At 48.5% G+C, this 12,459-nt stretch overlaps 1 protein-coding gene across 1 annotated transcript in view; it reads left to right on the top strand.

Moving 5' to 3' along the window:
* Positions 1–739, top strand: part of DOCK10 (dedicator of cytokinesis 10) — a 141,980-nt gene extending 141,241 nt beyond the window's left edge. The window contains exon 56 of the mRNA XM_058812233.1: positions 101–739. Within this exon, the coding sequence (XP_058668216.1) occupies positions 101–220 (120 nt within the window). The 3' untranslated portion in view covers positions 221–739. The remainder of the gene's footprint in view (positions 1–100) is intronic.
* The last annotated feature ends 11,720 nt before the right edge of the window (positions 740–12,459 follow it).

Below are 12,459 nucleotides of genomic sequence, written 5' to 3'. Positions count from 1 at the left end.
AATTAGAAAATGGGAAACCCTTGGTTAAACAACAAACACTTCAGACCCCAAATCATTCAGATCTCTCTCACTGTTGCTTTTATTTTTTTTTCCTGCAAAGATTGCCTACAAGGAGGAGTCAGCAAAGCATCCAGGGATGGAGCGCACGTATTCCCGAGTCGTCCATAGAGGCAGCTCCTCGGTGCCAGCAGCAGCCACTCCAGCAAACCCTGATGCCTGACTGCAGCCTGGGGAAGAGCTGCTGCCTGGGGTGGGGTTTCTCCTTTGTTGTTGAGGCTGTTTTTTCCTTTTAGATTAATAGTACTGAAAATTAAGTTGATGGACAATACCAGGAAAAGGATTTGAGGGTTAAGATTTTAATTTATTGGAAGTCTTCACGGTGTTATTTTAAAAAATGCAAGCTTGAGAATTTTTTTTTTTTTTTTGCCTGCCCCAATATTTGCACATTCCCTCTCTTTTTTCTTTTTCTTTTTGGTTGTCGATTTTTGGTTTTGAGCAGCCTTTATTAAGCCAGGCTGATTACAAAATTCCCATTGAATAGATAGGTACACGGCAAACCCTACGTTTGCTATAAATTATAATATATCTAATACTAAGTCCTACTATACATATATTTTAAAGGTCAGAGTGGATGTTTTATAACATTTAAGCATATTGCAATTGTAAATAGAAGATGTGTAAAATATGTCATTTTTACAAAATTTTAAAAAATATCTTTTTAGTTAATTATGACAGTACTAAGGATATGGATAACATTTCAGTTACCATTATATTAAAATATTTGTGTATGTGTATAAAAGCGTCCATAAAATTTTCTCTTTGAAGCTCTGTGCATTGGTTCATTCCTATGACAGCACTCTCTGGAGTGGTGGAGATCAGGATCATCCCAACTGTCTGTCATGTTCTGGATGCTGATAAAGACACCTATGACATCTGCAGAACGTGGCTCTGGGTTCTCTCCATGGCCCCAGACTAAGTCACCCTGAGAAGCAGCTTGGTGTAGTTCTCCTGCTTGAGACCAAGAAAACTCATATTTTCCTTTGAAGGTCATAATCCCAGATTTTCCCTGGGGCACATTGGGAAGCCATGTGCCTTTATGAGATGTTTGTTTCAGTTTCTGCATCATGTGGGGATAAGGTGGAGTGATTGTGCCAGTTCTTAGGAGTTCCCACACTCCTTCCTGTTCATTCACAGAAAGTCCCTGCTTGCAGCAGTCCCTGCTCGTAGTACCTGTGTGTTAGAATTCTTTCCTGTGCACACAGTCCCCACAATTCTGCTAAGCTGTTTTTTTCTGTTTAGCTCATTTCCCCTGGAGAAGCTCTGGTGGTTGCCGTGAGGCCTCCACAGGTTTGTTCAAGGCAGAGGCCAGTGCTATGGCTTTCTACCTGAGGGCACCAGGAGGAATTTTCCAGTGTTTTGCCTCATTCTGCCCTCCTGTCTCTTCTCATAACACCCCAAGTTCACAACTGGTGCATCTCAGCTGGAGCTGTAGCCTGGCCCTGAGGCCAGAGTCAGGGGTGGGCTCTGAATTCACCCTCACCTTCGTCTCTGTGTGCAAGGCAGAGGTGCCATGACCCAGCCAGCACCTGCTGCTTGTCTCACTCGGCACATCAGCAGTTTTCCAGAATTCTTGGCTAAGGTTCGGAACCCTCCCAGTGTCCTTGGCCGGTGGGGGAAGGAGGGCAGTGGTTGGGATGGGCACACCTTGGTTTGGGATGTCCCTCCTCCAGCATCAGTGCAGCAACAGCGTGACCCTCACCTGGGGCTTGGAAAGAGGCCAAGGAAAGGGAAAGGGCACTGCACAGCAGCATCAAACACAGCTGGGCAGGAGCTGAGCCCTCCTCATCCTCACCCTGACAGGTCCTGCCTGTCACTGTACTCTGCAAAACCAGCAGCCTGCTGAAAGGAATGGTGTCTGGCCCAACCTGTAACTTGCTTTATGCTGTACATGTATATATAAACCTGCTGTTTATATATATCTGTGGGAGGAACCCATATATAATGTATATATGTGTCATCAGAGGTGGCAGCAGGACTGTGCTGTACAGAGAGGTGAGTGAGCACCGAGTCCTCTGTCCTTGGCTTGTTGGTCTCACTGGACTCCTTTTGGGTTTATGATGATTTGTGGATGGGTACTTCAGAAGCCACCAAGATGATTTGGAGACAGACTGTTTCCAGTTAATGTTCACAAGAAATGAGCCCTACATCTGTTGGTGGCTGTCCCTGGGAATAACTTGCAGAAACATGGTTTGCACTGAGGGAACATGGCAGGCTGGGCTGAAGCCAAGCTGTGGTCTGTAAACAGAGGTAAGGAAACCCCTGGATTGTTTTCTCAAAAGCTTGCACACAAAATGAGTTTCATAAGTCCAAGGACTTGGTTTATTTATATTCATATTATATAATATATATAGTATATATAAATATATAATATATTACTATATATTTATATCCAAATTCAAGGGATTTGGTTTATTTTAAGCACCCAGCTCTGCAGCATTCTCTGGGACTTGAGAAGCAGCCCATATTCTCGGCTTGCCTTGTTGCTGGTGTTGGAGATGCTCAGGCTTGAGTGTAGCTGGGTCCTTGCTGCAGATGGCTCCTCCCCTCCTGCTGTGTTCACACACTTTAAACACAGTCGGGTGAAAGCAATTAGCACAAACATTAGCTTTGAACCAAGGCTGCAGCAGGGAGAGAAAACGAAGCATTAAACCATGGATGGTCCCAGCGTTTGAGGGGAGAGAATGAAAGAAATGCAGGAGGCATGTGAGGCTGTAGGATGATTACAAGGATGGGGTTTGGCCCTTTCCCACGATAAAACTCAGCATCCCAAACTGCAGAAGTGATATGTGTAGCACTGAATCCCACACCCGCCCTGTCTGTGATGCTGTAGGAAAAGGCTCTTCACACAATTGCTGCTTTTTAAACTCAGAGCATTACATGAGGTCTGCACCATTTTTGTTTCCTACCGAAAGCTCCCCTTTGGGACTCCTTTTGTCCAGGGCAGCCATAAGATCATGATTGGCTGTTCTTGGGGCTGAGGGTTTCTCCAGTAAATTATTTCACAATCTATTCTTACACCTTTTCCTTCAGCTGGAGGAGGCTCATCCCCTGGTGCTGTGGGCAAAGCTGGTGACAGATTCCCTTACATCCAGGGAAGGAGATCTGTGCAAGCCAGACCCAAACTGAGCTGCTTTAAAAACTTTACAGAGTGCAAAAGAAATTATTCATGTTTGTTACTTAGTGGAAGCTATCTCAACATCCCAAAAGGAGTTAAGTGTTATACATATTTTATGTTTAATCACATCTTTAGTGACACCCAACCACAACGAAAGGCTTAAATTTCAATTAGAGGGAGGTGTATTAAAAGTTTAATAGGAATCATTCCTTACAGGGTAATTATATCTTAACATTCACTGGAGGAATGTTATCTTGGCAATGTAATATTGATCTGAAGAGAAATTTTTTTTTTAAAAATTTATTTTTGCATAATATCCAAATGAGAAATGGAAGGGGATGGTCTATACCATTCATCCAGACACACCACCCCTGTGCTGGCCATCCATGGACCTGGATCTGGGAAGAAGTGAAATTGCATCCACACATAGCTTTAAATGTGACTTTTTTCATCTCAGCCTGAAAACTGCTGTCCCACATGTGCTGAGAAGCTCCAGGCTGCCGGTACCTTTTATATCAGTTTGAACATTTTTAAACTGGTATCTGTCTGCTCAGTATTTCAGCTGTAAGTAACATGGGGCAATGAATCTTTCAAGACAGATGATCTGTCAAGGATATCTGCTATGGACTTGAATGTGTTTACCAATTTTTAACAAGTTTGGTATGCACAAATAAGATTTTTCTCTTTCATATTTATGCTATCACAAAAATAATCAGTGTTCACAGTCACTACATATTAAAACCATGAAGTGAGCTCTGAACCTAGGCAGTTAAAAATCAAAGGGTGTTTAAATCAAATATCAAATGAGAACAAAGCAATGGGATTTAAAGGAAAGTGTTCAAATCTGTAGAAAAAAGAAAGTTTTAAAACCCAAACAAACTAGAATGCAATTCTCATTTAAGATAATTGCCTTGAGATAAATAAAGACAAAGAACAGCCAAGTCCATGTAGAACTATGACCACAACCAGGAAGGACCTTCAGCTTCACCATTGCTGCATCCCCTCTGCTTTCACACAAGCTGCTTGGACAGGAACCCCTTAGCACAAACCACCCAGTCCCACATAGATTTCCTTCTCCTTCTGCCATCACTTTGCTGTCTGGAAGCCACAGCATGGACTGGGAAGGAATTTTTTTATTACTTTGAAGTTCTTTTGCTTTTGCAGTGGCCCCAAGTACATACATCTTAACAAGGAAGGGCAGGGTCCCATTTGGGTGAGACATACTGCAACAGTGGAGAGGAAACATCCACTGTTTCTCCACTGAGAAAAACCTCTTGGGAGTCTTCTGGGCTGCCAAGGTCCCATGGGCCAGCTGCCCACAGGAGAGCCCCTGCTTGGCCTCTGCCTGCCCAGGTGAGCTGGGATGGGAACAGCCACTCTGCCCAGGTGAGCTGGGATGGGAACAGCCTCTGCCTGCCCAGGTGAGCTGGGATGGGAACAGCCACTCTGCCCAGGTGAGCTGGGATGGGAACAGCCACTCTGCCCAGGTGAGCTGGGATGGGAACAGCCACTCTGCCCAGGTGAGCTGGGATGGGAACAGCCTCTGCCTGCCCAGGTGAGCTGGGATGGGAACAGCCACTCTGCCCAGGTGAGCTGGGATGGGAACAGCCGCTCTGCCCAGGTGAGCTGTGATGGGAACAGCTGCTCTGCCCCACAGCAGAGCACAGCTCATGGGAGGTCCAAGTGTGAGCACAGAGCTGGGGACAGTGGCTCAGGAGTTGCCCAGGATCAGAGGTGCTGGAGCAGTGCAGAGTCCAGGCTGCCCAGGCTGGGACACTGGATCACAGGGACTCAGGATCACAATCCCCTGCCTCCTTACAAACCCCGTGCTGTGGCCATTCTCACAGCTCTGCTCCCCTGCCTCCTTCTGGGCTGGCCTCTCCTCCACTTCAAACACAGAACCCTTCCTACTGGGAAACACAACTGAAATTATCTGCTAATTAAAACTGAACAGAATAACAAATTTTAGTTGGGAAAAGCAGGGGAAATTTTGGGAAATGCCAAATTGATGCTTTTCTTTCAAAATTAGTTAAATCAGGGACGCGCAGAGTTTGTTCCAAATGAGGCTGGGGCTGAGCCAGCCCTGACAGCCCAGGGTGGGCTCCTGGCCAGTGGCAGAGCATGCAGACCCCAGCCTGGTGCCCACACGGGCCCTTCCAGCCTGTTTTGGTTTGCAGTCCACAGAGAGCAGCTCTGGGCAGCCAGCAGCATGCTGGGCAGCTGGGGGAGGAAATGAGGACATTGTTATTCTTTTCAAGAACAATCCAGCACAGTTCCTTGGTGAAATATTAGCTATGGAAAATATCAAGTAACTTTCCTACCTTCCAGGCATGTGTTGGAGCATTTGGAGATGGGAAAAAGTAAAAGTACAGTGAAACCAGCAGTGTTAGGGGAAAGCTGCCACAGCATGTAGATTATCAGGCCAAGGGAGTATTGAGTGGTTTTAAGGAGGATGGTAAAGAGCTCATCTGGGAGAGCCTCCTGGCCAGTAAGTGATATGTGCATGGTTTGTAATGTTTTGTTGAGCTGACAATGTACAAGCATTTTTACAGAATTCTCAGTAATGCAAAAGTGCAATCATAATTACTGACATCTCTGTCCAGGTTGAGGTTTTTCATAACTCACTAGAGCATCTTATATCTGCATGGCAGCAGTTTCCTTTTTTCCTGTGAACTACTCCTCATCTTACAGAAGCTACATTTTTTGTGTGCTTTTTAAGCTGTGCTCCCCATGTGCTGCTTCAGCGAGCTGGAGTCACTCACTTTTTGTTAGGGACAGCTGTGAGGGTGTTTCTTCCACTGTGATGGGCTTTTGTGACCTGCAAATGCCATGTGATGTCTGCAGTTCTGATTTAGATGTCACTGCACAGACTGCCTGTGGTGAGACACCTTATAGCTGCAGGGTTTCAAATATACTCACATTTTATATGGGGTGTTTTGCTTGAGAAGAGAAAGCAGAGTAAGAAATAATAAAAATTAAAATAATAATAATAATAATTATAATAATATGTATTTTGTGCTCTGTAATCTTGATGCTCTCGCTCATAAGTGAGGGCTTGTTTTAATTTGAAAGCAACTGCAAGCTCTGTGCAGGTAACTTTGGGCCCAGTTGTGAGCTCCTCATTATGAAAATCTCCAGCTGAGCATAAAGATTCTCTTGCATGAGGCATGGGTTTGTACTTTGCAGCATATGTTGTGCTTGCAGGGGGCTGGCATAAAAGAGACTAATTCTGATTATTCCACACTAACTTGCGCATCCATTTAAAGGGGCAGAGCATTGGAAATTCAACACAGACACTTAAAGTGCCCTCTTAAAAGTCTGAAATGTTTCTGTAGCCAAACTTCATGCCAGCCCAGTCCAAAACCATAGCCAAAGTTTTCAGATGTGACTCATGTATCTTGGTGTTTCTATTTCACATTTTCAGGTAAAGCCTGGTTTTTCAAAAGTGTTGAGCATCCCCTGCTGGAATTCAGACCCCTTTCAGAAACTTTGAATGTTTAAAATCAAAGCTTCTTTCAATATGGGACATGTGGGATTTTCTGCTTACGCGTGGGAGTTAAGGCACAGTCAGGCAAATGGTCCTTGCAAAAGGAAAAGGATGCTTAGCAGACATTAATAAGTTAAACAATTACCTTTTAACAGACTCAGCAGACAACTTTGTGCCATCATTACCTAACGAGACATCGAAACCTGAGAATGCTTTACACATATAATTGATTTTTGCCATCTTGTTTCTAGGAAGTTGTAGAGCTCACCATCCACAACTGCCTCACTGTGCAGGCTGTGAGCGAGTCCCCACTCAGCTGTGGCTGAGAGGGAGTGTTTAATTAGTTTAATTAATCATGAGAGGAAGGCAAGGCCAGGTTTGCCCGCTCACACCCGGCTACACACGAGGCTGGGGGATTCCAGAGACTCTGCTGCTTCCCCGAGTGCTGCTGCTCCCGTCCATGCCTAAGGCAGCCCCTGGCCCCTGTCCCCATGTCCTGTGTCCTTCTGTCCCATCCCCATCCCACTCAGCTGGAGTGCTCCCACTTCCATGTCCAGGACAGAGCATCCCTGCAGCCTCGTAGTTCCTCCTGGGCTGGTCCTGCCAAGTCTCTGGGTTGCTGTCACTCCGCTGGGACCACTCAGAATATGTACGTAGGTGACATGTGCATGGGTTCTGCAGATCCCAATGCCACTTTCTATGGGCCTGTTAAGAGGTAAATGTTATATAAATATTGTTATTTTTTGTTAAAAGTAAGCAAGTGCATTTTTTTGCTCTCCCCCTTGTCCCTCGGAAGGAGCTTGGGAATAGCAGGTTTCAGCTGTGCAATAGGTAAGACCCAAAACCCACACTTTTCAGAATAAGAATGGGTATTTTTTGGTATTTGTATCATGTACCAAAATGAGCCTCAAGGCTCCTCTGTTTGGCTACAGAGTGGTGCCAGCTCAGAGGATGGGAGGTACCCCCATAGCTAAAACTGGGGGTGCCCCAAACAGCCCTGAAATGAATCTGGTCAGTGATTAATTAGCTGATGGCCCAGGTGGAAGCCTGAGGCACTGCTGCTGGAGGTGCAGTGCCAGTGCTTGTGCTCTGTGGGTTGGGTTTAGCCCCAGCACAGGGAGGCTCTGTCTTTTTGCACGGGGACTCCCGGGCCACTGGGAGGCAGGACACACCTCCGGCTGCAGCATGTCACAGAAACATCCACACACCTGCTGCTGATGGATTCTCCGGGACAAAATGCTGTGGTAAGCTAAAAAAAAATCATTGTGTTAGAGTAGCAATGAGTCCTTTTTGACTTTATCTCACCTACCTCAGGGGAGCAAGAGGGATTTGGCAAGTGAGACAGCTACAAAACTGTTCAGCAGTGGTGGTGGCTGTGCAGGTGATGTTTCCTGCTGGTGGCAGTTTTCACTCTGTCCCTTCCCCAGGGAGCCCCTGCTGCATGTCACCCTGCACACACACACACAGAGCTGCTGCATGTCACCCTGCACACACACACACACACACACAGAGCTGCTCCATGTCACCCTGCACACACACACACACAGAGCTGCTGCATGTCACCCTGCACACACACACACACACAGAGCTGCTGCTGCATGTCACCCTGCACACACACACAGAGCTGCTGCTGCATGTCACCCTACTGGGCAGGGGTAGAACAAAGAGCTGAGCTCCCCATGCTTTGGATGAAGATGTTCCACAAGGTTTCTGTGTTTTGTTTGCAGGTTTTTTGCTGCAATAAAATTAGGTATGCAGTTTGTACAGTCCACTGAGACAGAGCACATCCACCAGCAGTCACACAGAGATATTGCTATGGGGCTCCTAGCAAGAGCTTTGGATATGACTGAGGGTGAAAACAACTTTATCTGGGTCCATATCCTGCCAAGAACAACTTGCTGAAGCATCTCAGGTCTGAGAAATTGGCCCTTCTGTTAAAGCTGAGGTGTTTTATAGCAAACCCCACACAGGTACAGGTGTCTGCAGTAGGCTCAGGCAGCTCACTGAAAAGACACTCACCAAAATTGCAGCCTGCAAGTGTGCCATGGCTAAGAGGCACCCAGCATGTGTCCCTGCAGCATCCAGGAGCTGGCAGGGTAAGCACATGCCTTGGACCTCACTGAATTGACAGAAAACAAGGTTGGGTGCATGGAGCTCTTTCTCCTTTCAGGGAACACTCTGGTCAGCCCAGTGGCAAAGGCAGCTTTGCCAGGTTTTCATTGTCCAAAACTCCTGAGTCATCTGGCCCTTTCAGCAGGGGCAGCTCTACAGGGTTACAAGACAAGTTTCCTCAGACATTTCTGGTGCATCAGAAGGTCTGTGCCTGCTCCAGTCTGGTTCCAGAGGAGCAGCAGCATGGGATGAGAGGAGATGTCTGCAGCTACAGCTGGGGTAAGCTGATTGCTGAGCTGGTCAGTGTCCCCTGCCCAGCCACACCTGCCAGGGTCAGCAGCAATATTATAATTCACATGGTGCTGTCACTGCTCAGTGCCTGACCTGCTTGCTGGAGAAACAGACCCACAATGCTCCCTACATGTTATCCCCAGCACAGGGGCACCTGCACTGTTATTTAAGCCTGGGCCCAAGCCCAACAAAAATGCATGGGTGCTGTGGGCTTCATCTGCAGCCTGAGAACTCACATTTGTTTCACCTCTCTGAACCACGCACAGCCCTCTGGAGAGGCTCCCAGGAGGTGACAGCAGGGCTGGTGCTGGCCAGCAGCACCTCCCCATTGACCCACAGCCCTTCTGGCACCTCTGGAGAGACAAAGACTGAGTCATCTCATGTTTGAAGCATCTCACAAAAGTTTTCCTTTCTTCCCTCAGCCTCCAGCAGCAGAGTGGGGAAATGCACACAGATGAAATGTTTATTTTCCTCTCTGTTATTCCTGAGTCACTGTTGAGCTATTGGGAAGTGAAGGACCTCAAAGCAGAAGGTGTGTTAAATTATTTCCCTGCTGGCTTTCTGGCATTCTCAGCTCTGTATTTTGAAGTAGGATTTGGGGGGTGGGAAGACTGCTCCACAGGCTTTTGCATCTTACTGCCAGAAGAAAGATGGCTTTAGGGACTGGGTGATGAGAGAAATGCAGGGGGATTGTGTTTCTCTTGCTATGCAAGAATCCTGCCAGGTCTGTCTCTGGTTACACTGCGGATGCTGGTGCCAGAGCTGCACTCCAGTGACTGTCCCTGGGTGCCCAGAGAGGGCCAGGCCCTGCTGCAGCCTTCCGGGAGAGCCTTGGTGTTCCTGCTGCCCATCACAGCTGCTGGCACGGGCTGTTCATAGCCGGGTTCTTGTGCTGTATCAGCTTCCATTTAGAAATTTAGCTTTCCTCAGAGAAATTACTAATTCTGGAATTGAAATTCCAGATACACAGAGCAAAAAAAGCTCAGCGTGTAAATCACCCCAAGCTAGGGAAGAGATGAATTGCTGTCCAGCAAAGTGGAGGTGTTTTATAGCAAACCCCACACAGTTACAGGTGTCTGCAGTAGGCTCAGGCAGGCACACTGAAGATGCACCCACCAAAATCTGCAGCCTGCAAGTGTGCCATGGCTGAGAGGCACCAAACATTTTCCTGCAGCATCCAGGAGCTGGTAGGGTAAGCAAATGTCTCGGACCCCAGTGAGCTTACAAAAAATCCTCTCTCTCTGTGCCATGGAGATGACCACTGGGTTTTTTGGGCAAACCAAAGGAAATGAGAAACCCGAGGGGTGGGCAGGTTCCTGCCGGGGCTGACCGTGATTTGCGCGGGGGGAGAGGCCAGCTCTGCCCCGAAACGCGATCCCCGCATGAATAAATCATGGCCATGCCTTGGCAGCTCTGTCCAGCCCCCAGGGCCGGCATCTGACCCGCCTGTCCCGGGGCTTTAAGGGCAGGGCCAGCCGGGCCGGGAGCGGCTCCGCGGGCAGGGCAGCATGGAGGGGAACCCGCACCTGCTGCAGCTCGTCCGCAAGATGCGCTCCCAAATCCGCCAGCTGGAGAGGGAGAACCGGGCCCTGAAGGGAGAGCTGCGGGGCTGCGGGCACACAGCGCTGCCGGCACCGCGACAGGGGAGCGGCCCTGGTGCGGAGGGACCGGCGGCAGCCCCGTCATCCCCAGCATCCCCAGCATCCCTGCAGGGCGGCGCCGCGGCCGCTGCAGCGCCCAGGGAGCACACAGGTACCGGCCAGGGGCTGTGCTGGCATCCCTGGCACTGCCCGTGCAGGATGGGCCCGCAGGGAACGGGGATGGATGGATGGATGGATGGATGGATGGATGGATGGATGGATGGATGGATGGATGGATGGATGGATGAGCTGCCAGCTGCCTTCTTGTTAATCCATGGAAGTGTCCTGGCCCCATTCTGTGCTCCCAGCAAACCCACAGCACCGCGTGCCTGGCTCTGTGGGCTTTGCAGGGTGCATCCCCCCTAGCTGAGCTCAGAGTATTTTACTGCTGCTCAAACAAAGGATTCCACTCAAAGAGTTTGGTTTGCTTAAGCGGGATTTGACTTTCTGCTTTGGGTTTTTGCAGGTGTGGACTCTCCTCCCCATGCCTGTCCCCTCTCTGTTCCAGCCAGAAAAGGGCCAACCTTCATAACCATGTCATAACCCATCCTGCCTTAGTCAAAGATGAGAAAAATGCTACAAAAAATAATGGGTTGGCTGCATACATCACTCCAGATGTGCAGTTTATTTTTGCAGATAACATAGATTGTTCTTGTTGAGGCAGAGAGGGGTCAATGTATAGGAATGCATTCTCTTCACAGCTTTATCAGAGGAGAAAAATGGAAACATTCCTCAGTTATAGAAGTCTGGTTGGGACTTCTGGAGGAATTAATGAAGCAGGAATCAGGGCAAAATGTGGCTTGGTGAGAAGTATTGGAGAAATGGCCCCACAGGTTTTTGTGGAGACAAATCCAGGTGAGGGAATGATATGAGAGGCTGAGCAGCACGAGTGGATTTCCATGCAGCCAGAGGGGAGCTGTGGTGAACAGTGCTTGTTGCCAATCCCACTGACCCCGTGGCCTGGAGGGGCTGCTGGTGGCTGGGGAATATCATCAGTTTGGGAGCAGCTCCAGGGTCTTCTGGCAAGGGGAAAGCTGTGGAAAGTGCTTTCTAACCCTGTGGCTCTTCCTCTCCAGCTGCTTTCTAGGGCAAAGGGTGGGACCTAAAGGGGCTGTCTGGCATCCTCTGCCTCTCAGCTTCACCACATACAAAATGGTTTTGAGCCCCAAAACAATGGTTAAAAATAGAATGGTAGATCATTTGTGGTTGGAAGGGACCTTAAATATCATCCAATTTGAACACCCCTGCTATTGGCAGGGACACTTTCCACCAGAGCAGGTAGCTCAAAGACTCATCCATCCTGGCCTTGAACACTTCTAGGGATGAGACATCCACAACTTCCCTGGGCAACCTGCGCCAGGGCCTCACCTCCTAAACTCATGTCCCCTCTTTTACCTTAAAACTCTTCCCCCTTGTTCTAGCACTATCTGCACACTTAAAAGCCACTCTCCAAAAATACATTGAGGATATCTGAATTGCCATTATTATTAATAGTGTTAGTATTGCTTTTATCTCTGCTTTTTTCTCTGCTCCCCAGATGCTGCCATGACTGTGAGACGCTACCCCAGTGCCTCCCCAGCTCCTTCCAGCACCAGGTCCCCCTGGGGTGGCAGGCAGCCCCCCAGCACTCCTGGGCTCCTGCAGGTGCCACCAGCCCCTCCTGCTGCAGCACAGCCCAGCAGGGAGCACGAGGAAGGGCTTGGAAGATCCCCAGCCAGCTGTGTCTCCTGCAGCCCGCCCAGCAAGGTGCAGCT

Source organism: Ammospiza caudacuta, chromosome 11 (assembly GCF_027887145.1).
Source record: "Ammospiza caudacuta isolate bAmmCau1 chromosome 11, bAmmCau1.pri, whole genome shotgun sequence".
Lineage (NCBI taxonomy): Eukaryota > Metazoa > Chordata > Aves > Passeriformes > Passerellidae > Ammospiza > Ammospiza caudacuta.
This window is presented reverse-complemented; position numbering and strand designations above follow the sequence as displayed.